This window comes from Pteronotus mesoamericanus, unplaced genomic scaffold (genome assembly GCF_021234165.1).
Source record: "Pteronotus mesoamericanus isolate MK-2021 breed Mesoamerican mustached bat unplaced genomic scaffold, CSHL_Meso_final contig_56, whole genome shotgun sequence".
Lineage (NCBI taxonomy): Eukaryota > Metazoa > Chordata > Mammalia > Chiroptera > Mormoopidae > Pteronotus > Pteronotus mesoamericanus.
Window position 1 is genome coordinate 22114907 of NW_026555201.1, and position 25859 is coordinate 22140765.

Below are 25859 nucleotides of genomic sequence, written 5' to 3' on the forward strand. Positions count from 1 at the left end.
GGCCCCGGCTGCACTGCCACCAGCAGCACACGGGGTCCTTCCCCACCTAGTACTTGTCTTTATTCAATTTTCTAATTTTTGCCAATCTGAGTATAGAGTATATTTTGTTATAATTTGCATTTCTCTGGGTCACTAATAAATTTGGGTATTAGTTAAAATGCTTGGTATTTTATTTGTGTTTCCCTTTTATAGATTCCTGATCATATCCTTTTTTGGATTATTGGACTGCCCATTGTTTTCTATTGGACTGATTTTTTGTTGTTGTGGCTTTGTTTTTAGGAGTTCCTCTTATTTTTTAATTACAGTCCCTTATCTGTTAGATATTTGAATTATCTTTACCTAGTGTATTATATGTTTTTAACTTTGTTCCTAATATCCTTCAGAGAATAGAAGTTCTTCATTCTGAGGTACTAAAATGCATTAGTTTTTACCTTTTTGTTATATTTGGAGGTTGTTTTAAGAAGTCCCTTTCCCTTCCAGAGAAATATTCTCCAACATAGTCTTATGTTAGCTTTACCTTTTCATATTTAACTTATAAAATCTATTTTGAGTTTCCCTTTTTGTATGGTGAATATGATATAGAAATCCAGTTTTATTTTCCTCATGCATTATGTTTAGAATATATTTTTGTTCCTTAATAAATGGTGCTAAAATATGGATTAATATTGCATAGATTTTATAGATTAATATTGGGAGAACTGATATCTTTATAATGTTAAATTGTCCCATTATGATCCTCAGACTGTTCTTCCATATCTTTCAAATTTTGCTCTGGATATTTTCAGGTATATTTAACAATTCATACCAGCTAGATTTAAAAACTAACATGATAAAAAAAAAGTTGATATGATTGATGCAATCAAATCTGTCCAAAAAAACCCATAACTACGGTGATTAATTCTATAGGTTAATTATATAGATGTGAAATCATCGCGTTAGCCCAATTAAGAGATTTTTTTTGTGGTCCACTTTAATGTATTTGCCTTTAAACTGGAACATATTTATGCATTAGCTTGATTTTAAATGGTTTATCAGTTCAACAATGATTTTCACTTTTTGTTTTATCATTGGAACATGATAAACGAACAGCTTTAATGAAAAGAATTACTGTTTAATTGACTCCTAATGGGATTTCTATTAGGTCATATTGTTTAAGATACTTTTATATTTTTTAAATTATTCTTTATGTTAGCATTGAGTTTTGGTAGCATTGTTGCAAAATTCAGTCACATTAAAATTTGAAAATGTGGGAATAGTGACAGCAGTTTTTATGGCAAAAAAAAAAAAGTGTGTGACAGTTTTAGGCTTAGTTTTGGCAGCTCCTACTTTAAAAACCGAAAATATATTTTTATAAACACTGTATTGAAGAAAATTATCTAAGAAGGAAGGGATTTTGGAAGAGAATTGTTTTCACATTTGAATATAATGAAATCCTTGATATCATTGCCCTTTAATCAAAGACCACCACCGGTAGTCACCAAGGTGGCTTAATTACTCTTTGCAGTGAGGGGCCACTACACCAAGTATGTCTTTGGCTGCGTGATTTGGGAGAAATCCTAAAGATGGAGGTGTGTCCTTTAGATTGGATGCTGAACCATTCTATGACTGGATAAAAAAATCATCTATAGCAAGAGAGGGAGGATGTTTGGTATTTTGTGGGTTGTCACACAGTGACCATTTTCTCTTTGTGTTTAGTAAAATTATGAAGCAGTCTTGCTTTTTTTCATTTATCATGGTCTCAGAGTAATCTGATCACAAGCTGGTATGCTGTTAAGATTATGTCCCTCCCTCCCTCCATCCCATCCCAGCTGTCCCCCTTCTTTCTTCTCCTCCCTCCGTATCGTCCTCCTTCCCTTCCTCTCTCACCCAGAAGTAATTAAAATTGTTTTTAAAATATATGTTTAGTTGGGAAATTTTCCTCTTTTCCCAGTCACCCAAGACAGTGACTGAATCATAAAGATGTGAAAGGTTTTATTTGGACAAAAAACCCCCAAGAATGTTAGTTTTACCTTGTAGCTTTGCCACAGATAACCTTGCTAATGATATTTAGCTTCTTAATTGTGCCCTCACTTTGAATTAACCATCTCTGCTGCCTGTCCCGGTGGAAGCACCCAGATCTTGCACTCGGCATTACCCACAGCCCTTTGGCCTCTCTGTTCTTGCTCCCATTCCCTTGCAGTGAGTACTTCCTCCGCAGAGGAGGCAGAATAACCTTTTCAAAAATGTTAAGTCCTTTCACAAAATTCCTCTCTGAAAGGCCTCCCCTGCCCATTGCAAATAAAATAACCCTCAGACTTATGTCTTCCCAGATCCTGAAGGATCCCTGCTTATCTTTGTGACTTCATCACTGCTTTCCCTTGCATCCTGCATCCTGCGTCCACTCACCTGGTGGCCTTTCTGTTCTTGCAAGTAAACAAATTCATTCTTGCTTTAGATCCTTTGCTCTAAAAATCCCTCTTATCTGGAATCACCAATCTTTTCAAGGGTGGCTCCTTATCCTTCTTAGAGGCCAGACCCATTTCCCTATTTGTAAGTTATCTCTTTCTAAATTAGCCTCTGCACTTGGTCTTACTTTGTTTTATGTTATTTACAGCACTTATCAGTATCTGAAGTTAATTCATTTATCCTATGGTGCAGTCCTCCTTCTCTTAATTTACCACTTCACCAGTTAAATTCTGAGTGTATGGGAGCTTATATGTCTGTACCTTTCAAAGTGACCAGCCCCTAGTTCCCTAGGTACTGCACCTGGTACAAAATCGGTACTTAACAAATATTGGTTTAGAAAGTGAACAATGCATTTATGAATAAATAATGAACAACAAGCCAAATGAGTGAACATATATACTAGACATAACTATATATCTGTTGACTATGAACGAGAGAAATGCTTGTTTATTTGAGATATAAGTATGTAAAAAAAAAAATCAATGTGTTTCTCTGGAAATAAGGCTTAAAATGATGAAGGTAAATTCCTTGCTTTAATGTTTTTTTGACCATCTATAGTCTAAGACTATGGTTTAGATGAGATAACATCATACTGATGTTTTCCTGGTGCTTAAATAATACTTGGGTGCGTTTCTCTGGAGCAATTCCAATGTAAATATATTTTCATTTACTAACATCACATCAGATCAAAACTTTGGGGGAGGTGAGGTGGGTTGAAAAATAGCCTGGGTTGTAGAAGTTTCCACAGAGGCCTACATTATCAGTTTGGGAGGGGGTTACATATAAAATAAACATGGTGTTACACCTATTAATTTTGAAGATAATTATAAATTTATTTTACTATTTGTTTTCCCTACTTTATATTTCTTATTTCCATTTGGTATTTGAACTTGACAATAATTTAAAGTAACTCTTTTATTTTTCAAGTTAAGGATTCAATTTTCTATGGACTCATAATACCAAGGCCTAAATCATAGTGTGTGAATGTTTTTTAGTAAAAGGCGAACTGTGGTATGAAAATATGAGGTGGAAGGTGGAAAAAGTTTGGAAGCAGTCAGCCTTGGCTTGAAATCTCTTCTCTAATTAATACTCCATTACCTTGACAAGTTTTTAGTGTTTTTTTTGAGTCTGTTTCCTCATCTGCAGAGTGGGCATAATATCTATGTACAGAACTGTGTTGAGAATTTGGCTGACGTAGCATTATTAGGTCCTGGACAACTATAAGTTCAGTACTTTTTCTCTTTCCATCAGCAGCAAAAGAAGGTGTTAAAATTTACATTATTTTGTGTATGTAAGGGCATTCAGTGTGTAATATTTGACATTTCTGTAATTAATGCTTGACACTGTAAATTGCAAAAAGCATCAACCACAATATTAATGATAATGGCAAATATTTATTGACTATTTGCCATGTGTCAGGCACTGTCTTAAACATTCTACATATATTAATTAATTTAATATTCATCACAAAGCCCATGACATTCTAATTATATTTCCTGTTTTACAGATGAGTAAGCTGAGGCACAGAATGTTAAATTATAGGGTGCATAGGCACATCTGGCCTTGAAAGATTCTACACATTTTTATTTGTTAAAAAATTGATACTTTAAAACTCCTTTTATTCTTCAGGTAGAGTCAGTAATGACCCAAATAAATATATCTTGACACATAACTTTTTCACCCCCATCTTCTGGCTGGGAGGGATGCTGGTTTTAGGACTTGATACCCCATTTCTTTCTCTGCGCAAAGGAAAAAAGGCAAGAGAAGCATCCAAGTCTGAGGCATAGTTATGCTTTCAGAGATCAAACCCATTTCCCTATTTGTAAGTTATTTCTATCTAAATTAGCCTGGGGCAGCTGTTAATGTTGTGACTTTTATTCTTTTTAATGTTGAAAAATCGTGTTTATTTGGGGTGGAAAAAAGGGCACACAAAATACAGATTTTTTTAAACAGGATTATGTGTGGACATCTACTGGGATACTGATTTTCACACTCATGCATTTGTTGTTAGCAGGAAAAGTATAAAGAACATTATGTCTGAATAAACCATATATGCTTAACTCTTTTCAGTAGCATGTTTCACTGATGTGTTCTGATGCCTATTAAGCCTCTTTATAGTTTTGATCTTGTTTAGTTATCTTGCTTTTCATCCCAGTTCTTCTATGTCATTTACCAGTTTTAGAACATTTCAATGAAATCTTTGTCTATTTTAAGGTAATTTCTTATAGTTTCTGGTTCAGTAAGTATACAGTGATTTCAGGCCATGAAGACCCCTACTGGAATTGAAAGACCATGAAGTCTTTGTAGGTGATCTTAAGATAACATTGCTCTTGGCCTTATGATGAACTATGTATATGTATCAGCTTTGAGACATAATAATTACATTAATTTTTTTAAGACTTGGGTTGTATTTAATCTCCTGGTTTGATGAAATGTTAGAGCATAAAGGAAATAAATTTTTCATCCTAAAAATGTTTTATGAAGGTTTTCTCTCCCTGTGGTACTTCCTGATGGCCTGATGCTATGTCACGTATAATTGGATTGATATTCAGCCTGAATACTTCTTTCTCTTCTTGGCAGCATGGGGTAACCTTGGAAATGTTCTGAAGAGTCAGAGCAAAATTTCTGAAGCTGAAAGCGCCTATAGAAATGCTTTGTACTACCGAAGCAACATGGCTGACATGCTTTATAATTTGTGAGTATGCATTGCTTCCTCTGGTTTGGTTCCTCTTTGAAACCCACAGTGAGAGGGACTGTTGATTTAACTGCTCCAAATGGAGTTGGTGTTAGCTGTTTTTTGAAATAGTTGTTTCATTAATCATGCCTCAGAGACCTACGTGGCTGGTATTTGTGATGTCTTTGTTATGGGCCACCTCATCGATATTCATGTGTATTGATGTGGCATGGCTGAATTTTTTTCTTTTGAGGTACAATACCATATAACAAAACATGGTTTAAATGCTTTTAGGGTTGTTTTGTTTTGTTTTTAAATTCATTCCATTAATACTTAGATGAGTTCATAAAATAAACCTATATTTGATACTTTATATAATTGATATCTTGATTACTTACAATTATATATTTTGTCCTTGATTAAAAATTGCTTGTGTTAAATTATATGCAGAACATGTATTAAATCTGGGGAGTTAGTGAATAAGATAATGGCTCTTTTTTTTTTTTTTTTTTTTGCCCCCTCTCCAAAGGCACTAATAATTAGGTTGGGATAATTGGATGACTTAGAATATTTGTGTACACTGGATTAGAAAAATCCCTAGGGGAAAAATTAGTTTCATTCTTTGAATGGAAAATCCCTAGTGGGTACAGTGAGATGTGAGTGGGTAAATGCAAATGAACCGAAATCCATTTTTTTGTCTCATGTTTATGATGCTCTTGTTTGTAAGTAATAAAAACCTAGTCTAAACTTGCTTAAACACAAAAGTGATTTTGTTAACTACCATAATTGAAAATTCCTGGTTTTAACTGGCTGCGGTACAATTAGATCCAGGTGCTTTATTGTGTTGTAAGAATTAGTCTCCAGTTTGTGTCTCTGGTTTGCTCTGGGTTCACTTCATTCTCTGTGTAACTCTGTCTGTCTCAATGGACGAGATGATTCCTGCACCTTTTCGCATGTAGCATCCTGACTCCTCGATCTCAGAAGAAATTGTCTTGGTGACTGTTGATTCTGGGAAAAGGTCTTGATTGATCCTTCTGGGGTCGTGTGTCCGTTCCTGGCTGAAACACTGGGCAGTGTGGCAAGTTACCTCTGTTGACAGTGTCACTAAAGTTGGAATGGAATGGAATGGAATGGAGGACCAGTTCCCTGCAGCAGGGGACCAGGCAAGAAAAAGAGGTCTACTCCTTGCGTTTAATGAAAGCCGTGTAATGTCGACAGCATCAAACTAATCTGTCACCTTTAATTTTAGTATGTGTTTATGCCCTGGCTACATCTAAATCTTTTGTACTGCCTAAATCTGAAAGCACAGATAAAAAATAAAATAAAAATAAACAATAAAATTTTAAATGTATAACAGACAGCGTAAGCTCAGTATAACGTCCCATTTATATACTTACCTTATTTTTGACGACCTACACTTTAACACTGGAGTCTCACTCGCATGGTCTGTGGTCTAAATTAGGTCTGTGTGTGTTTTGTGTCAATCTGCACAGATGTAATTTTCTGTTTTTCACTTGGAGTGCCTTCAGGTGGAGCGCATCCTTTCCAGTTGACACAACTCCTGATAGTCTCAGTTGTGTTTCTTGCTTCATCAAATATATTACCATCCTTTTCCCTGAAATAATTTGTTTACATCTTCTTTTTACTTGAATAAATATATCTATTATACATACCCCTACAAAGTCTTTTCCCACATGCCCTTTTCATCTAAATGTAATATTACTATACTATTGGTTAATAGAATTTTTATTTCATGAGAAAAACCTTATTAGTTTCAAAAATTTACAGAAATGCTCCTTTTGTGTGTGTGTATCTCAATGTAATGCTGTCAGAGAGGTCTCTTGCCTTGCAATATGGGATGTGAGTTTTCTGCTGGTTCTCATCCTTCATATGTTTTGGAGGAGAAAATAAACTGAAGAACCAGGACCTCTTTGTTGAATCTGGTTTTCTCTCTCTCATCCACAGTTATCTACCACTTATTGACACCTGTTGGGCAAGGGTTGAAGGAAAAAAACAATGTGTCTATCCAATCCTATTCTTTTCTGTGAAAAGGAATTTATTATATTAGGCAAATTCAATTTACATATAATCTAAATATGAAACTCTCCATCTGGATGTGTATATAAACTCTGAAACCATACATGTATGTCCCCAAATGTAATGAAAAATCCTTGCTGGAGAAATGATTGTTTACATGATCAGGGTTTTTCAGGTTTTTTTTCACTAATTGTGGGAAAATTAGATATGTCATAAATGCCATAGATAGCTCCAAAATATTTTCACTAATATGACAGGTTTTTTAGCTACATTTAACAGTTAACTCAAAGGGAATACCTTGAATTTCCCAAGAAATTTTGGTAATGATTTCAGTGTATTAGATTATATAACCCGTGTGGTTGACAGAAATCTAATACTCAATAAAATATTTCAAAATAGGGAAGTTTTCAATTATTTTAAATCAAATATCAATCAAACACGCTAAGATCTTTTGCAACTGATAGTATCATAAATATATGTAGTATCATATGTCCTAGGAAGAAACTTTTTCTTTTCTATTTATTTACATAGGCAGGGAAAAATGTTTTCTCAGTTTAGAGAACATTTGAAAAAAATTTTTTCTTTTAAGATGTATGTACTATTTTTATTACAGAATTCTCTCTGATGTATAGAAACTTCTCCCTGTTCTATTTCAAATCTTGAAAGAAAATGAATTTGCTTTGCTCAGTTTTAACCAGTAAACACATTTAACCTGGTGATGCTCCTTTGTGATAGCCCCAGGTTTTAATTACTTTTTCATATCATCAGTTATAGTTGTGTCTCTTAAAGATGTTTTAGGACCGGAGCCTAAAACTAATGACCATATATTAGTTGCATGAAATACTCATATTCACTAATGAATTTCAGAAGCTGTGGGAAATTATAAAGTTCTGTTAGATCCTCTACTTAACTTGTAATCATTAACCTAGATTTTTTGAACTCATTCAGTGTTCATAAAACTACTTCTTTGTAAAGTATTAAAAATCTTCATATTGTTAGAAATTGTTATTAGGGGAATAATCAGGAGATACATATCATTATGTAACTCAAAACAATAATTACTAAAGTGAGGTACACCACCACTGGCCAGCCATGGGATGATTCTAGAAAATCAGATTAATTTAATTGATCCTTAAATTAATTCCTGTATGTTTATTCTTATGTTTAAATTTTTTAAAAATATGACCACATTTAAGTAGCAACAGTGTTCTATGTGATGAGAGAGAAAAATCATTTGGAAAAAATGCTAAGTAAGCAATATTATAAATGATATGTTATAATTGAAGTTAGGCACCATTGCCTTCTAAGATTTTTAAGCTTTGAGGACAGTGTTTTGCAGGATTGATATCAAATTATATATTAAAGATGCATATAAATGATAATACTTCCTGTTTATAAAATGATGGAGTACTATTGAATTAATTACATGTACTAAGTACTCTTCTTAGTTCTTTAAAAATGTTTTCACAGTTTGTCTCCAAATGAAGCCTGCAAAATGAAGAAAATTAAATGAGAGGCAATGTGTCTAAGGTCACACAAGTAATACAGGAGCCAGAATTTGACTTACGATGCTTTAACTCTATCCATACACCCGTATTTCTGCAGAATAAACAGTGTGGGGAAAACACCCTCAATATATAGCTTTCAAATTTAGGGGGAAATTAATTTAAATAGCCTTTACATGTAGAAATAAAATACTTGGAATTAAATCTAATAGAGAGTATAAGTTTTTTTGTTTATGTCAGTTACTGAGTTTACTGAACTCATTCTATAGAATTTTTTGGGAAAGATTAGCAGTGGCTTTGTACAAGTGAGCTGTGAGTTGCTTTCAAGAAGAAACTGCTGCAAAAAGCCTTTTTAATTGTCTAAATTCATTATTTATAAACTGTTTTGATATCGCTTCAGTCCATGTTTACAGAGAGTAGTCTGGACAAATTTGAAAACCACATTAAAGAATTTTTTTCCACTAAAAACCAAGTTACGGCATTTCATGAGTTCTGTCAAATCTTTGATGGAATGTTATTTCTTGCACCTAGTTATGCTTTTCACTTCTGTGAAATTAGATGAAACTGATAGCAAAAGGTCTGACTATTTGTAACACCAAAGGCCAGAAGAGAATAATAACAACCCCCAGCACCCCCCCATCCCCAAGAAAAACTCAAAACAAAACAAAAAGCAAACAAGCAAGAGCAAAACAACAGGGCCACAATAGGCCAATTAGACTTATTCATATGAATTTTGACATGTCTTAAACTTAATATTATAGATGCAGCAGCATATTAAACATTAAAACACCGCTATAAGATGACATTTATTTTATGTTAATGGTATTCAGTATTACCATTCAATTACTATGTTCTTTTAATTCAAAAGGTAAGAAAAGGAAAAGTATATGGTCATCTTGGTAGACATGCCAAGAAGGCTTTTAATCAACATCTGCTTTAGAGAACATGACTTATAAATAAACTAGGAATAAATAAATACGTCTGCAGCCTAAAGAATATCTGTCTAAAGTTAATACTGAAGCACAGTGGTCATTTCCATTCATATTCAGCTTGTTGAGGTGGTGGAAATTTCTTATTATTGTGTCTCCCCCTACTTTGAAGATTTCTAACTGTATCTGTTGATTATATAAATGAATTGTGAAATCCATATCAGAACAGAGAAGATCCCATTTGTCAATATAAATGATAAGATTAGTAATGGGTATTATATAACCACATGTTCAGGTTATATAGAACCTTCTTGCATTTTCTTTCAAATTTCAGAAACAAATATATTCCTATTAGAGTTGATTTGTGTAGTAGTTTGCTAGCATTGACATAGCAAAGTACCACAAGCTTGAAACAATAAAAATGTATTGTGTCACAGTTGCGGAGCCTAGCCACCTGAAATGAAGGTGTGCACGGGACCGTGCTCCCTCCCTAATCTGTAGGGAAATTCTTCCTTGCTTCTTTGTGTGATTTGCTGGCCTTTTGTGGAGTTAGTTCCTTGGTTTGCAGCCGCAGAACTCTGATCTCTGCCTTTGTCATCACATAGCATTTTCCCTGTGCTTCTTTGTCTTCACATCCTTTTATAAGGCTACCAGTCATACTGAATTAGGGGCCCACCCATGTTAATTGGACATTTTACGTCTGCAGTGACCCTGTTTCCCAAAAAGTTCAGGTTCTGAGGTACTGGGGGTTAGGATTTTAGCACAACCTTTTTTGAAGAGATAATTTAACCAATAACAGGTGCCTTTTGGGAGCTTCTGTTTAGGAGAAATAGAGCCCTGACAGTGGATTTTAACAGGGATGGGATGGGTAAGCCTTCTTTATGAAGCTAAAATTTTGCACAAAGTTTATATATTTCAAAAAGTTTATATATTTCATGATGCCAAGAATTCTGTCCTAGGAGGAACTAACTTAGGAGGATACCGCAATGAAGGAAACGTTGGGTGCAGAGTTGTTACCATAGATCTAATTCTAATGATAAATTTTTTCATTCAGGGCCAGGGTTGAAAATGCTTGAGAGGTTAAAAGGAGCAAAGATTACAGAATGGAAATGGTGCTGGCTGACATGGAGCTGAGCGATTCCTTGAGCTCTGTTGAAAAGCAGCCGGAGAAACCCATGAGAAGTGAGGACTAGTGAAAATGAAAGAGGAAGTAGCTGTTGGCCAAATGGCAAGAGTTCAAGAGAGAGTTTCCCACTGTGTTTCCTGGGTGTGTGTGTATGTCCACATGCGTGTGTGTTGGGGACAGAGAAGGGCGTCCAGGGTATATTAGGTAAGCAGACTGGTCTCCCAAAATGGAGAATACAGGAGAGATTATCAAGCAGCAGTGCCTGGAAGTGTTTGGCATGTCCGATGTAAAGTAAATGGAGCTGAGAGATTTTGGTGAACGTCCACCAGCCTGGGGTCACTAGGGCTCTGGATACACAACTCATCTGGCCCTTTGCTGATTCCTGGAATGAAACGGGGCAGCTTGCAGGCACCTACCTGTTTGCATGGCAAGAGCATTTTAAATAAGCTGTTCCAGATTGTTTAGATTTTACTTTTTCAAAATGTGCCTGATTCCAAGTGTTTTTTTTTTCCCACTCTGATTTCTATTGAAGCTCCTTTCTTGGAGTTTCCCCAAATAGGTCATATTTTTATTCTCTGGGAGGCCTCTGAACGTGCTATTTGTTTTGCCTTCAGCATTTGCTGCCACCTTTTCTCCTTCTGACCTGTGTCTATCCTACTCCCCATCCTTTCTGCTTGGCTAATACCTAACCATCCTTTATATCTCACCTCATATCTTTTCCTGGGAACATTTCTTGATGCCTCTTCTATTTTCAGAGATGAAAGATAGGTACCTCTCCCAAATCTTACCAGAGCCAGGTAATACTTGGTTCTTTTTAGTCTGAGTCATAATATTATTTCTGATACCACGTCCCTCTTAATTAGAGCATAGTCTTTTTAAAGACAGGGGAGGCTTAGGTAGCATTCTATCCCCAACCATAAGGCCAGGCAGACGGGCTTGGAATTATGTATATGTTGATGAATAAACTAATGAATGAGTTATACTAATGATATGTTGATTAACATGCTAGTGAATGAGTTAAACTAATAAATGAATTGATTAATAAGCCAATGAGTAAACTGCATTAACAAAGTTTCAGTGAATGAAAATACATGAACAAAATTTAAGATTATTGGACAACAATTCTGTATCCGGCCCGTATAGCCAGCTGATCTGCTTCTTTCCCAGCTCGTATTAATGGCCATGTTTACTTACCTGACTCTTGATACTGATTTATTCTACAACATACATGATTTTTTTCTCTATCATATATGAGGGAGGACCCCCCCCAAAATGGAATTTATTTATAAAAAATTGTGTATGTATTCTTACATGTTTAAACTTCAGTCGCTTCCAAAGTACTCTCCCTTTGATGAAATAAACCTATTGAGACTTTTTTCCACTGCTCAAAACAGTTTTTGAACTCATTGATTTTGAAAAGGCATTGAACTCATTGCCTTTTCGTGCTTCTGTGGTATTTCTGTTGTTGTTGTTGTTGTTGTTGTTGTTGTTTCACTTCTTCCACATGAGCAAAATGTTTCCCTTTGAAGATTTTTCTCATCTGGGGAAACAAAAAAAGTCACTTGAGGTGACATTGGGTGAATAGGAAGGGTGGGGCATAGAGGTCATGCTGGTTTTGCTTAAAAAACTGCTGAACACTCAGTGCGGTGTGGGCAGGTGTGCTTGTAAGTCACCCGTCATGAAAGGGGCAAACACGTTGACAGAGTCTTCAAAAAAAATTCACTGAAGCTGAACACAGCCTCTCACAACAACAGCAGCTGGTACACTGACACAGATGGCTTCCTAAAAGACTTAGTTAGCAGAAGAAGCCTATATTACAAGGGATCCTTCCTCTAGAAGATAGTTCCAGGGATTTTTTTGCCCCCCCCCCTTGTATATCTTTGAAAATAATCACTATCCAAAAAAGAGAAAAGTAGTAAAATTTGCATACAGAGATCATGTTTACTGTATACATACCGATGTGGAATAAAGATTCTGGAATCTATCACCTAGTGTCATGGCTTGAGTTCTCTTTCTATTTCTTTCACCAAAACCTGGAAATATTTTCTTTATCACAAACATTGAACACAAACTTTTTCAGAATTGGTAAGAGAAAATAATGAACATACTACTTAACTGGGAAACCAGCCAAGGGATGTTTCAGCTAAACAAATTCTGATACTTCCGTTTGTTAATCAGAACACAAATGGCAAATTATAAAGCATATTATTTTATTGTGATTTATTAAATATAGGATGATAAGATGTGTCAGAGTTCTCAAAATATTAATAAGCCTTTAGAAGTTCTACTTGAGATATAAGGGGCCATACAATTGGCTTCTGTTCAAAGAAACTTTTAAATTTGCCATTCAGTAATTTTCAAAACTAATTTGCAGACTTACTGTAAGAGTAACCATCTCTATAGGCTAAAAATATGTCTAGCCTTTATTGAGAATATTTTTGAAGGTAAAAATTAGTGGTTATTAGTGAAACTAGGGAAAATTATGTTTAATGATTTTATCAACCATATATATGCATCTGCACATGTAAGTACTTGAATATATTTTAGCATTAAACTATCCATACTTGAGTTTTGGCCATGATATACTATATTGATGAAATTTGACCAAGTCAGTCTTATCGAGATACCAGAACAGAGTAAGGCAAAATAATTACTATATATGACTTGGATATCTGCAGGATGGTAAAAAGGAAGTCAAAAATGGTTTTATGGAGAAGCAGCATTTAGAGTACAGCCAGGTCAATTTGGGGAAAAAAAAGACAAGATTAAACATTTTCAACTATAGGTTTTAGGGTGTTAAGCATCATATGTGATTACTAGCTAAAATTACAAATTGTATGTGACGTAAGAGTTCATCTTACAGCATTCAGTAGTATTCACTGAGTTTCTACAAGTGGTCTGAGGGAAGAAATTAGATTTGTTCAGGTGCCTGGTACTTAGTTGCCTGAGGTAATCAGTCCCAGAGAGACCTACTTACATAACGAAAACACACAGATGGATGGAAATACCCTGTGTACTGGAGTTTTCATGGAGTTTCCTTCACTGTATTGTCATTGGTACTACAAAGAGTAAAAAGCCCAGGCAGGTCTTTATGGGAATCACAAGTTGTTTGGTGAGCCTACCTGTCTGTGTATTGAAATCATTAAATTTATAGGAGCCTCCCATTAAGGAGTACTGGATGAATTAATTCAGGGGTCCCCAACCCCGGGACCATGGACCCACACCTGCCCATGGCCTGTTAGGAACCAGGCCACATAGCAGGTTCATCCTGTTCCCCATCACTTGCATTTCTGAACCCTGCCTCCTGTACGCGCCCTCCCCCTACCCACCCCTGGTCCATGGAAAAATTGTCTTCCATGAAACGAGTTCCTGGTGCCAAAAAGGTTAGGGACAGCTGAATTAATTTATAACATTAGTCTAATGTTATAAATTAACAGCCTGGTGCTATCATATCCCTTGGTTGAAGTTCCTCCTTTCTTGAAAAGGTCTAGAATAAGAGCTATTGGCATTTGTCACTGTAAATTAATGAGCTTTTTACAGAGTTACACTACCTGCTTTTCTCTGCGCACTTTTACCTTTTGTACACAGTTGCGTTAATATGGTTAAACTGGTGACACTACAATCTGTTAGTTTTAGAGCCATGTTCTTTCCACAGTTTATCCTGTACACCTGTTCTCCTATTCACTGTGAGTTGATTTTACCATTTAGCTCTCAAGGTGAAATCTCTTTTTTTTTTTTTTCCACTTTAAAATCCCCAATTTTTATAATGCCTATGTCAAATGTTGCTCGTTTTCACATATTTCTGATCAAGTAGTGACAAATTTTAAAGTCTGGTTATTACTAACTATATCTTCTGAGTACATTCGTAGATGGATTTTCAAATCCATGTGTTGAAAATAAGGATCTGCTGATTTAATCAACAAATATCTAGTGCCTTCAGAGTGACAGGCATTGTACTACATGGTAGGAATAACTGACAGAGAGTACTTTCCCCTCATGAAGCTTGAAGTGTGGCTTTAAAATATCTAGGAATAAAGTAACATCTTTTCTAAGAGATATGCTTGTGTCATCATGAGAAGGCAGACAAATAGAACTGACTCAGCCTGGAGGAAAAACTTAACAGAAAATAGGAGTCACACTGGAAAAACAGATGAATAATGTGGTTTTGGGAAAAATTATTCCATTTCAGCTATGTAAGGTTTAGATAACTGTCAGGCTTCCTTCCACTAGGCAACTGTAACGTGTTTCTATAGCTCATGAGAGCATTCTGGGATAGAGAGTGAAGACTTTGGAGTTACAGTTATGTAAGTTGGTCATTTGAGACTGATTTTAAGAGTGTATGTGTGTGTGTGTGTGAGAGAGAGAGAGAGAGAGAGAAAGAGAGAGAGAGAGAGAGAGAGAAATGAAAGAAGGACCATGGATGGCATCCTGGAGAATGCCTATGTTTTAGTTCGGTAGAGAGAGTGGAACCATAAGGTATGCTCAAGAAGAAGCAAATAAGCCTTAGGTGTTTGATGTCGTGAATGCTGATGGATAGATAGGACAGTAAGAATGGTGAAAGTGGTCAAAAGATCATGTAGTATGAAATTAAGCATTTCTATGGGGCTTTTATGTCCATACAAGGGGAAAAGTAGTGGCATCAATCACAGGTTTAGAAATTTGGATGTATTATTCACTTCTCCTGAATGTAGTACGGTATAGCATTTTGTCTTCCCAAAGCTAGAGGATATGCCAGAAAATGATTGTATTCAATGAAAGGCATGGACACAGTGACAAAAGAACTGAAATTGACACTAGAGCTTCTTGGGGACTGGGGATGTGAATCATTTGTGTCTTTGTTTTTAGCACAAAGTGAAGTCCTTTGTCTCTCCTTGGTACTTAACAAATGCTTCTGAATAGAATTAAATTAAGCCACTTATTATTTCATACTTATTTCTTTAGAGTAGTATAAACTACACATTTTAGTATTGGTATGTAGCATGGCGGGCTGGAACTAACTGCCTTGCTTTAGTCACCCTAACCGAGAGTAAAGTTGGGGGAAATCAGAGTCCTTTTAGAAACTGGAGCCTGGCAAGAGAAAGAAGATTAAATCATTTTTATACTCACTTGTTTTACAGGTTTTCTATGGCAAATGTAATTGTAGGATGGCACTGTGTAGGTTATGCTTTTCCATGTAGAAATACACATTCAAGATTAACTATGTTGAGAGAGTTAAACTATTTTCCATGTTGGAAAAATGATGAAAGGTATTTTTTTCTGAAATCTCATTAAAATGGCATTTAATTTTGTAGTCATTTTCATCCAGAGCACTGTAGGTAAATTTAAGGACATGATTTAGAAAGCCCATAAAAGAGAACATAAAGGAGAACATTATGCTAAGTGAAATAAGCCAGTCAGAGAAAGATAAATACCATATGATTTTACTCACATGCGGAATCTAATGAACAAACTGAACTAACAAGGAAAATGGGAACAGACTCCTAGATGGAGAGCAGGATGGCAGCTCTGGGGGCGGGGGGAGATGAGAGGGTGGAGGGATGGAGCAAGGACGGAACAGGACTCATGGACACGGACAGCAGTGTGGTGATTGCTGGGGGGAAGGTATATAAGGGGATTAAATGGTAATGGAAAAAATACAATAAAGATTAAATCAAAATAAAATTAAATTAAAAAAGAAATTCATAATAATATCCTGTTTTAATGCCTTTTGTTTGGTTTAACTTTATAACTGATTGAAAGTTGCTTAAATGGCTAGAAGCATTTTTTGTTTTTCCTAAAATTATGCTCATGTGGAAAGTATAGGCTGATTTGCAACAGAATTTCAAGTAAATTAACTTCAGTTTTCTCAGAAGGAGGTTTTGCATTATGGAACAAGAAAATATCCTTTTTCTTTTGCTGCTGAAGAAAAATGAACAGATGTAAATTTTTACTTGTGTAGTTCCAGTCAATCCTCTGCAGATTTCCAATTACTATGACTTATTTTCTAGACACACCAGGAAATAGAGTAATGTTGTCTTCCATTTAATTTATCACTTCTCTCATACAAAACCTATCTAAGATTTGCCTGTGTGATGGAGAAGTTGCTTAAAGTGTAATTGAGTTTAGGATATTTGGATATTAAGATGAAAAATGAACTTTAAAATTAATATCTTGTCTGCTTATTTTTACTGTATATGTTATTTATGTAAATAATCTATTAAATAGTTTCTATGGCTAAATTATATCTGATAGCACTTTTTTTCTCTACTTCAAAGAATGACATGAGGATTCGTAGTTGAACCTTACTTACACTGCATCCTTTTTACTGCTTTCACATTATTGGTCTCCTTTACTTGATTCTTTTTTTTTTTACATAAGATTTATCACCCTTCTCATGTACTATATAATTTTCTAACTATATATAGCCATATTAGTTAAATACAAGTTTATAGCTTATTTTGTGTATTGCTGACACATACACTTCATGAAGGCAGGGTTTTTGTGTATATGCTAAGTGCCTACCATAGTGCTTGGTTCACAGTAGAAACTCAATAAATACTTGTTGAATGTATGAAGCCTGTCCAGAAAGTATCCAGCTATGTATATGACAAGGTACAAGATACAAGGACCATTGTACATAGGACAATGATGTCACTGTCTCCTTCAAAGCAGGCATCTTGGGATCTCACACAGGTCTCCCAATTGCCATCAGCTACCATGACATATTTTCCTGAATCTCACTGATGGTCTGAAATTTTTCCCTTTCAAAGGTGATTTTAGTTTGGGGAAAAGCCAGAAGTCGCAGGGTGCCAAATCTGGGCTGTAGCTGGGCTGAGTCACCTGGGTGATTTGATGTTTTGCCAAAAGGCTGCATGACTGGATTACCCAGCTGGCTGAGGGCAGATTAAGAGACTTGTGGTCAATATGGAGGTATAGGTAAACACACTTCACCTCCATGCACAACGACAGCAAAATTACAGCTAAACCACAAAACAAACATCACCTAGATTCATCAGAAAATCTAACTGTATCGAAGTCTGACCAACAAGGATTTAAAGAAGCCACACTTATCCGGATGGGTACCTTTTCTGCAATAGACCATGCTGCTAAGACAGGGAGTCAAAGCAGCTCTACCTAACACACAGAAACAAACACAGGGAGGCTGCTAAATTGAGGAGACAAAGAAATATGGCCCCAGTGAAAGAACAGAAAAGAACTCCAGGAAAAGAACTAAGTGAAATGGAGATAAGCAATGTATAAGATGCAGAGTTCAAAACACTGGTTATCAGGATGCTCAAAGAACTCATTGGGTACTGCAACAGTATAAAAATGATACAGGCAAAAATGAAGGTTGCATTAAATGAAATAAAGAAAAATCCACAGGGAACCAGCAGTAGAGAGGATGAAGCTGATTCTTCTTGATTCAGATCAATAATTTGGAACATAAGGAAGAAAAAAGCATTCAAGCAGAATAGCAAGAAGAAAAAGAAATCAAAAAAACAAGAATAGAATAAGGAGCCTCTTAGACATCTCCAAAAGTGCCAACACCTGAATCATGGGAGTGCCAGAAGGGGAAGAGGAAGAACAAGAAATTGAAAACTTATTTGAAAAAATAATGAAAGAAAACTTCCCTAATTTGGTGAAGGAAATAGATATACAAGTCCAGGAAGCACAGAGAGTCCCAAACAAGTTTGACCCAGAGAGGACCACATCAAGACACATCATAATTAAAATGCCAAAGATAAAAGATAAAGAGAGGGCTTAAAAGCAGCAAGAAAAAACACAGAGTTACTTACAAAGGAGTTCCCATAAGACTGTCAGCTGATTTCTCAAAAGATACCTTGCAGGCTACAAGGGACTGACAAGAAGTATTCAAAGTGATGAAAAGCAAGGACCTACAAACTAGATAACTTGATCCAGCAAAGCCACCATTTAGAATTGAAGGGCCGATAAAGTGCTTCCCAGACAAGATAAAACTAAAGGAGTTCATCATTACCAAGCCAATATTATATGAAATGTAAAAAAGAAGTATATAAGAAAAAGAAGATCAAAACTATGTATTTAAAATGGTGACATATGTACAACTATGCAACTGACTCTAAAAAACGAGGCAAATAAGTAGAACAGGGACAGAATCATAGATATGGAGCTTATTTGGAGGGTTATCAGCTGGGAGGGGGAAGGGGAAGAATGAGAGAAAAGGTACAGGTATTAAGAAGTACAAATTAGTAGGTACAAAATAGACAGAGGTATGTTAAGAACGGTATGGGAAATGCAGATGCCGAAGAACTTAAATGACCCATGGACATGAACTAATGGGGGGGGGGATTGCTGGAGGGAATGGGGGTGCCAGTTGGAAGGGGGCAAAAGGGGGAAAATTGGGACAACTGCAATAGCAAAAGCAATAAAATATATTTTTTAAAAAAACTCTGCATGAGACGTGATGCATGAGCAGGTACACTGTCATGACGAAGCACCAAGCACCAGCTGCCTAGAGCTGCAGCTGTTTTCATTGTATTGCACCTCTCAACTGATGAAGAACATTAAGGTAGTACTCTTTATTAATTGTTTGGCATGGGGGGGGCATACTTGTGATGGACAACACCTTCCCAATAAAAAAACACAGTTAATATGGATTTGATCTTGCTGCCACTTTTCTGTGCCTTCTTCGGGCATGGAGAAGCAGGCATCTTCCAGAGGGACAACTGGACCTTTGTTTCCAGACCATAGCCATAAACCCACAATTCATCTCTGGTTATGACCTTCTTGAGGAAATCTGGTTCATTGGTAGTTGTTTGAATCAAGTCATTGGCAACTGCTGCATGATGTTCCTTCTGCTCTGGTAGCAGAAGCTGCAAAACAAATTTTGCCATGACACGTTTCATTCCAAGATCCTATGTCAAAATCTCGGGCACAGTAGTTTTTGGAATCCCCAGATCAGCTTCTAGTCGTCACACTGTCAGTAGCTGATCTTTGTTGATTGCAGCTTATACACAGTCATCATTCTCAGGTGTTCTACTTGTTGCGAGCCTTCAAGAACGTGGATCACATTCCACAGATTCTCAACCATCTTTGAAGCATTTGTGCCACACTTACATTTGCACTGCACTCATTGTAATGTCCTCAAAAGACTTCTGAAGCATCTGAGTGGTTTCTGTGGAGGAATGTTCAAGCTTAATACAAAATTTGATGCAGACTCATTGCTCTCCTTGCTCATTTTGAGTGCAACGACTACACAGTACACATTGTCACTCAACGACATCTACCACCCCTACTAACTAATACAGTGAAGTTGTCATTGTTCATGCACGCACACTCCAGTCCATTCTCTTTAGTTGGCAGGTTACATAGATGTTGTGCAAACCATTTTCATTACATTAGCAATGGCTGGAATTTTTCCAGACAGGCTTTGTATATTTATATATGCTACCTCTAATTTAGGTACATACATTCTTCTTCAACTCCTCAGGTATGAAGTGTGCATCATAGATTATTTTGGAAAGTTTCATTTCCACTTTCTGTTTTTTCTTCTTTCCCTGTTTACCTCTGCAGAAGCCAAGAGTACTTAAGGATGTCCTTTATGCTTTATGCCCCACCGTTTTTAATTACAATACCCTCATATTTGTTTCACCCCTAGGCTCCCGTGTTGGAGATGACTAGATGGGAGTTGGATGAAAGGCAAGAGGGAGGAATAAGGATCCCATCTTGCTGTTCTGATAATAAGCAGAACAGTATGAGGAAATTCCTCCCCCGTCTTCTAAAGGATCAGAACTTGATCCAGCATGGTTAGTATGAGCCCTCTCATCAGCAGTCTCAGAAAAATGACAGACAAGCCCTGTCTCAGTAGAAATTTCAAGTTACAGGAGTATTCTGTGCCATCTTGAAGCCTAAAGACAGACCAGGTTTTAACACCAGTTGTAATATATGAACGGCCGTTGTTTGGTTTTAATGATTGTGCGTGTATCCCCCGTATCTTTGCCTGTTTGAAGTAAAAATATCTCAACGCCGAGATTTAGGGATGCGCGCATACCTGGGGTGTGAACTGTATGCTCATTCTCCTGAAACTTAGGGTTGGACAAGAGAATGCAACTTTAAGCAAAAGTGACAGCTGATAGGGAGGAAAGACAAGCAAGTTTGCCAGTTCTAGCCCCTGTTCTTTAAAAAAAAAAAAAAAGTAATGAAGAGAAACATTCAGGGCTGAAAATTTTCTCTGGGGCCAAGCCAGTACCTTTATAAAACAAAGGTGGAGTGAATGGAAAAGAGGATAAAACCACCTGCTCCTGAAAACAGTCACCAATTTTCTCTTTATCTGGCACCTCAAACAGCAACCTTCCGTCGTTCCATACATGGCTTTCAGTTCCCCTCTGGCTCTTTTTTTCTGTGTCCAGCCTTAGGCACCAATTTGCCTCCTATTCCCACTGCTATTACCAGTAAGTGATGACTACTCTCACGAATGGATCCTTGCTCTTTTTGACCCCTGTGTTGGGTGGACAAACAATCCTTCTGAGCACTAAGATGAAACCTGCAAAGGCAGTTTTAGGAGCATTGTTATAAATAGTGTTCCCTTTTGTTCTACAAGTACTTCAAGATAAGCCTATGAATGAATTGTTTCTAGCTTGCAAAAGTTATTTCAAGAAAAAAAGAGATACACGCAGACTTTCATTTTTGGAACTCATCTTGTTTGTTCATAAGTTAGAAACTGCTTGTATGACCTAACACCTATTCCTGCTGGTCTGTGAGATACATGATACCTTTTCCCCTTTCATAATTTATGGCTTCAACAGCAGACTTTTGTTCAAGCACTGCTGCTAAGGGACAAAGAAAACACCCACTTTGTTGAACATTTATGTTTAAAGTGAGTACATTGCAGTAAATCACTGTGTGCCCATGGGAACATCTCTAACCCAAATTATAACCATATCTATGATGGAATCAGGCCCTGAAGCTTTTTTTCTTTTTTGTAATTTTTTTTGAGTGTGTTGATTCTTGTGGAATTCACAAATGTTCTCTTCCTGCCTTTGCTCCCCGCCCCCTACACTGCCTAAACAAATGAGTCTATGTGAGGTTTTCTTACTATGGATTGATAGTACCCTGTGTACGGCTTTGTTACTGCTTTTTAAATTATCTCTCTTTTCTGCTAGTCATTAAATATAATGACACTTTCAAAATATATTTTGAATGCATGAAGAAATCAACAGTCTGATTTTTTTCAAGATTTTTTTTTAAATTTATTTATTTTTAGAAAGGGGAAGGGAGGGAGAAAGAGAGGGAGAGAAACATCATTGTGCGGTTGCCTCTTACGCACCCCCCTGCTGGGAACCTGGCCCGCAACCCGGGCATGTGCCCTAGACTGGGAATCGAACTGGCGACCCTTTGGTTCACAGGGTCAATGAAATCAGTCTGTTTCCCTGGCTGGTGTGGCTCAGCTTAGGGGATCCTCCATAGTGATTGCACACCATCCTACTGGTAAGTGTTTCTTCTTCAAGAAGTTACATAATAATTTTTCATACACATTGGATAGTTCCTGTAAATAACAATAAATAGAAAATTTCAATATAGGTTTAAAGTTAGATCATTGGTGGTTAATGCCTTTAATTTTTGTTAGGCTCTTTTCAGCTCTTAATTATGTTTGTTTTAAATCATTCTATCACCTTACATGATGAGGAAAATATTTGAAAGAGATTTGATAGCAGTCCTAGAAAATATAGGCCTATCAGCATAGTGTCTGTTTTCATGGACGACAGTGAAGAAGGAAGAGAGAAAAGTTTCTTTTTAAAAAAAATTTAACTCTGGTACCTTTGCACCATGGAGGCAAATACTTAAGAGCATGGGCTTGGATATTAGAAGACTTATAAGACTTGGATTCAAGCCTCCCGTGTATTGTTCCTGTGACAGACTCCTCAAACTGCTTAATCCTTATTCCTGATCTGCAAATTGGGTTATATCTCCTACTGTTGTAGCACAGGTTAAATAAAATGCCTAGACACTTGATATAATTATATAATAAGAAAAATGGAAGAGTTTGTTAGTTGTTAATTTTATTTCATTTCTGATTATTCCCTGGCCATGCCTTTATGGGAACTTACCTACCTAATACTCACTAGTGAGCATTTTCGTGAAGAGGAATGTGGGTCTGGCATACAAGAGGATCTCAAGGAAACTCACATGCAAGTTGTATTAGGCAGGGATCCCATCCCCAGAGAAATTAATCAATAAAGTATATATACATATGAACGAGAGATTTATTATAAGGCGCTGACTCACATAATTAAGAAGATTGAGAAGTCCTGCAATCTGCCCCCTGCAAGCTAAAGACTCAGGAATGCTGGTCAGGTAAAGTTTGAAGGCCTGGGAGACTGGTATAAATTCCAGTCTGAGCCCTTTACAGATTGGATAAGACCACCCACATTGGGAAATGTAATTTGCTTTACTCTGTCTGCTGAATAAAATGCTAACCTCTTCCAGAAACAGTCTCACAGACACACTCAGAAATAATGTTTAACCAGATATCTCTGGTCCCCCTCTGTGAAGTTGACACGTAAAATTAGCAATCACGCAAGCATACAGGTTATTATGTATTTCTTGGTAAAATTAATTGGCATTGGAGGCTATAGTTTATCTAGGTTTGAAGCAAATACAAGATGTTTGTTGGGATGGACATGTATAAGGAAGGAAAGAGAAAGTTGTTGATATAGACAATGAAGAAGCACTGGGGATATGAACCAGAGGGAAGGCAATTATTAATACTTAAACTGAAAACAGGGACCAGTGTGGGGTAATGAGAAGATAGGATGATTAGAAGCCTGTCCAACTTTGAGTTTCATTCCCATCTTGAGACTTGTCCGCTATATTATCAAGGGTAAGTTGTGTAACCTCTCTCCTGGATGTTTTAATATCTCTAAAGTAAAATGTAATAATATTTTATATTGTTAATTGTAAGAATGAAAAGAAATAATATGGAAAACACTATCATGAAGGCAACCAGTAATAAGTGTCTTTTCTCCTATTAAGTATTGTTTTTTAACTAGGAAAGTATATACACACCTATTATTATTTTATAACATACAAAGGAAAATATAGCCTTAATTATATATTCAGAAGACAGGTATAAAGTGAATTATGCATATATTAATATACAATGTAGTTCTGTGAGTTCCAGATCAAAGAATAATTAGATACATAGATTTGTTGAATAACGATTCTGATTTTTTGGCTCCTTATTTGTAAAATTGATTTTGCACCGTTATGGGTTTATTGTGAGAATTACGTAAAATAATAATTATGAAGCATCTTGTTCTGGACCTGTCACAGAATAGAAGTGGACTTGTATAGGATAAAAGGGTTTATTTAGATGTCAAGTTCTAACACAGAAGAAGTACCTCTGTAACTAATGATCCATTTATTTGAGGCCTCACATATTTTGAAGACATGGTATCATAGTGAGAATATATTTATTTTTTTAGACCCTAAACAAAAACTAATTTTAAAATAAGAGCAACAACTTGTTCATTTTCTCCTAGTATTGGTAAATCAATAAAGGTTTTGATAATTGTAAAATATTTTAAAAATCATTTTGATCAGATGCCTATTGTACCATGATTGACAGGTTAGAATAAAAAAAAATTTCTTTATGAAGTAGATGTTGCTCTATTTAGTTGTCTAAGTCTACAGGTCTGTGTTAAAACAGTGCTACCAAAGAGGAGGCTTAACTGTATTTTCTGAAACCTTCTTGGCAGTTATGTGGCATTAGAAATCAGTTTACGCCACAAGGCCACATGGCTATTGTTTTCTTCTCCATCTCCATTTCCATTCTTCTTCATGCAAAAAATTAAGTATGGAGTGGGAAAGCAACTTGCCTATTACTCTTTCCAGTGGAATTTAACCTTCAAGAAAAGACATCTTTTAATTTTGCTCACAGTACATATTGTATATAGTAATCATGTATAATGACTTAGCAGTAGTTTAAAATAAGTATCCAATTAAATTATGCTTTTTGTAGCACATGTATTATTCTAATAAGTTGAGGTTATGTGGTCAAGGTAAAAAAATTAAATATTTGCATTCACTTTATCTATTTGTGCTTTCCTACCCAGTGCCATCTTTGTAAAAATAGCATTTTTACCTATTAAATTGAAATAGTTTAGTTTTAAAAGAAATGGAGAGAAAGACAGTTGAGTATATAATTTGAGGGGGAAAATGAGAGTAGAAAGAATTCTTTTCCTTGGTCCTCAAGTAGAAAGTCTGTTATCCTACAGTGACCTGAAAGTCACAGAAATGCTGGGTAAGACCAGAAATATATGTAACTTTGTCACTAGTATCTCCCTTGGAGCTCAACTTCCACTGTTTATACCTCCCTGAATCTTTTTTTCTGAGATGACAACCCTATTTATATCTATTTCACTTGATAATTCCTGTGTGTTTCCTTCTTTCTAGTTATTTGGGGATTGAGATAATTAATTGAATTTTTTTAAAATATAAAAACACTACTAGTGTCATTGTTTTTTTGGGCAAAGTGAAAACTCTGACCGCTCTGATGTTAAGAGCTTAATCTCAGAGTCACAATTTCATCCATCCATTATGCTCTTAAATTATATACTTTTAATTAAATATTTTAATTGCAACTTTTATACTTGGCAGTTGCCTACTCTGCTTATCACTGAAAAACAGACAACTAATACTTTGTAGTCATTAAAATGTAATTAAAAGAAGTGTTCCTTAAAATTCTCTGTGAAAGCCATACTTTATGTTTCTTATTACCTTATACAGTTAAAACAAGATGATACATGTTACCTTTTATCAATTGGGAAGAGGTTGGTTTGCAAATGATAGGAAACCCAAAATAACATTAGCTTAAACCAGTGATTTTTCTACCACGGTGCCATAAGAATTTTTAAGTCATGCAATACCTGACTATTTAGTCAGGGGCACTGATCTCTTTTCCTTTAGATTGTCAAATTAAAAAATAAAAAAATGACAACAGCCAACACAGCAAGAGCTGTCTGGTATGAATGAATCAAAATTCTACCAGTGTTTTGGGGTTTTTTTGTCAGATCAGCAAAAATATTTTTGGTGTGCCACAGAATTTTAGCAATTAGGTTATGTGTGCCATGGGATGAAAAAGGTTGAAAGTCACTGGATTAAACTAGTTACAGTCACATTTCCTG

The 25859-nt window shown here is 35.9% G+C and overlaps 1 protein-coding gene across 1 annotated transcript in view; it reads left to right on the forward strand.

Moving 5' to 3' along the window:
- TMTC2 (transmembrane O-mannosyltransferase targeting cadherins 2) overlaps positions 1-25859 on the forward strand; it is a 389565-nt gene that overhangs the window by 214805 nt on the left and 148901 nt on the right. Inside the window, exon 4 of the mRNA XM_054580170.1 lies at positions 5026-5140. Coding sequence (XP_054436145.1) covers positions 5026-5140 — 115 coding nt within the window. The remainder of the gene's footprint in view (positions 1-5025; positions 5141-25859) is intronic.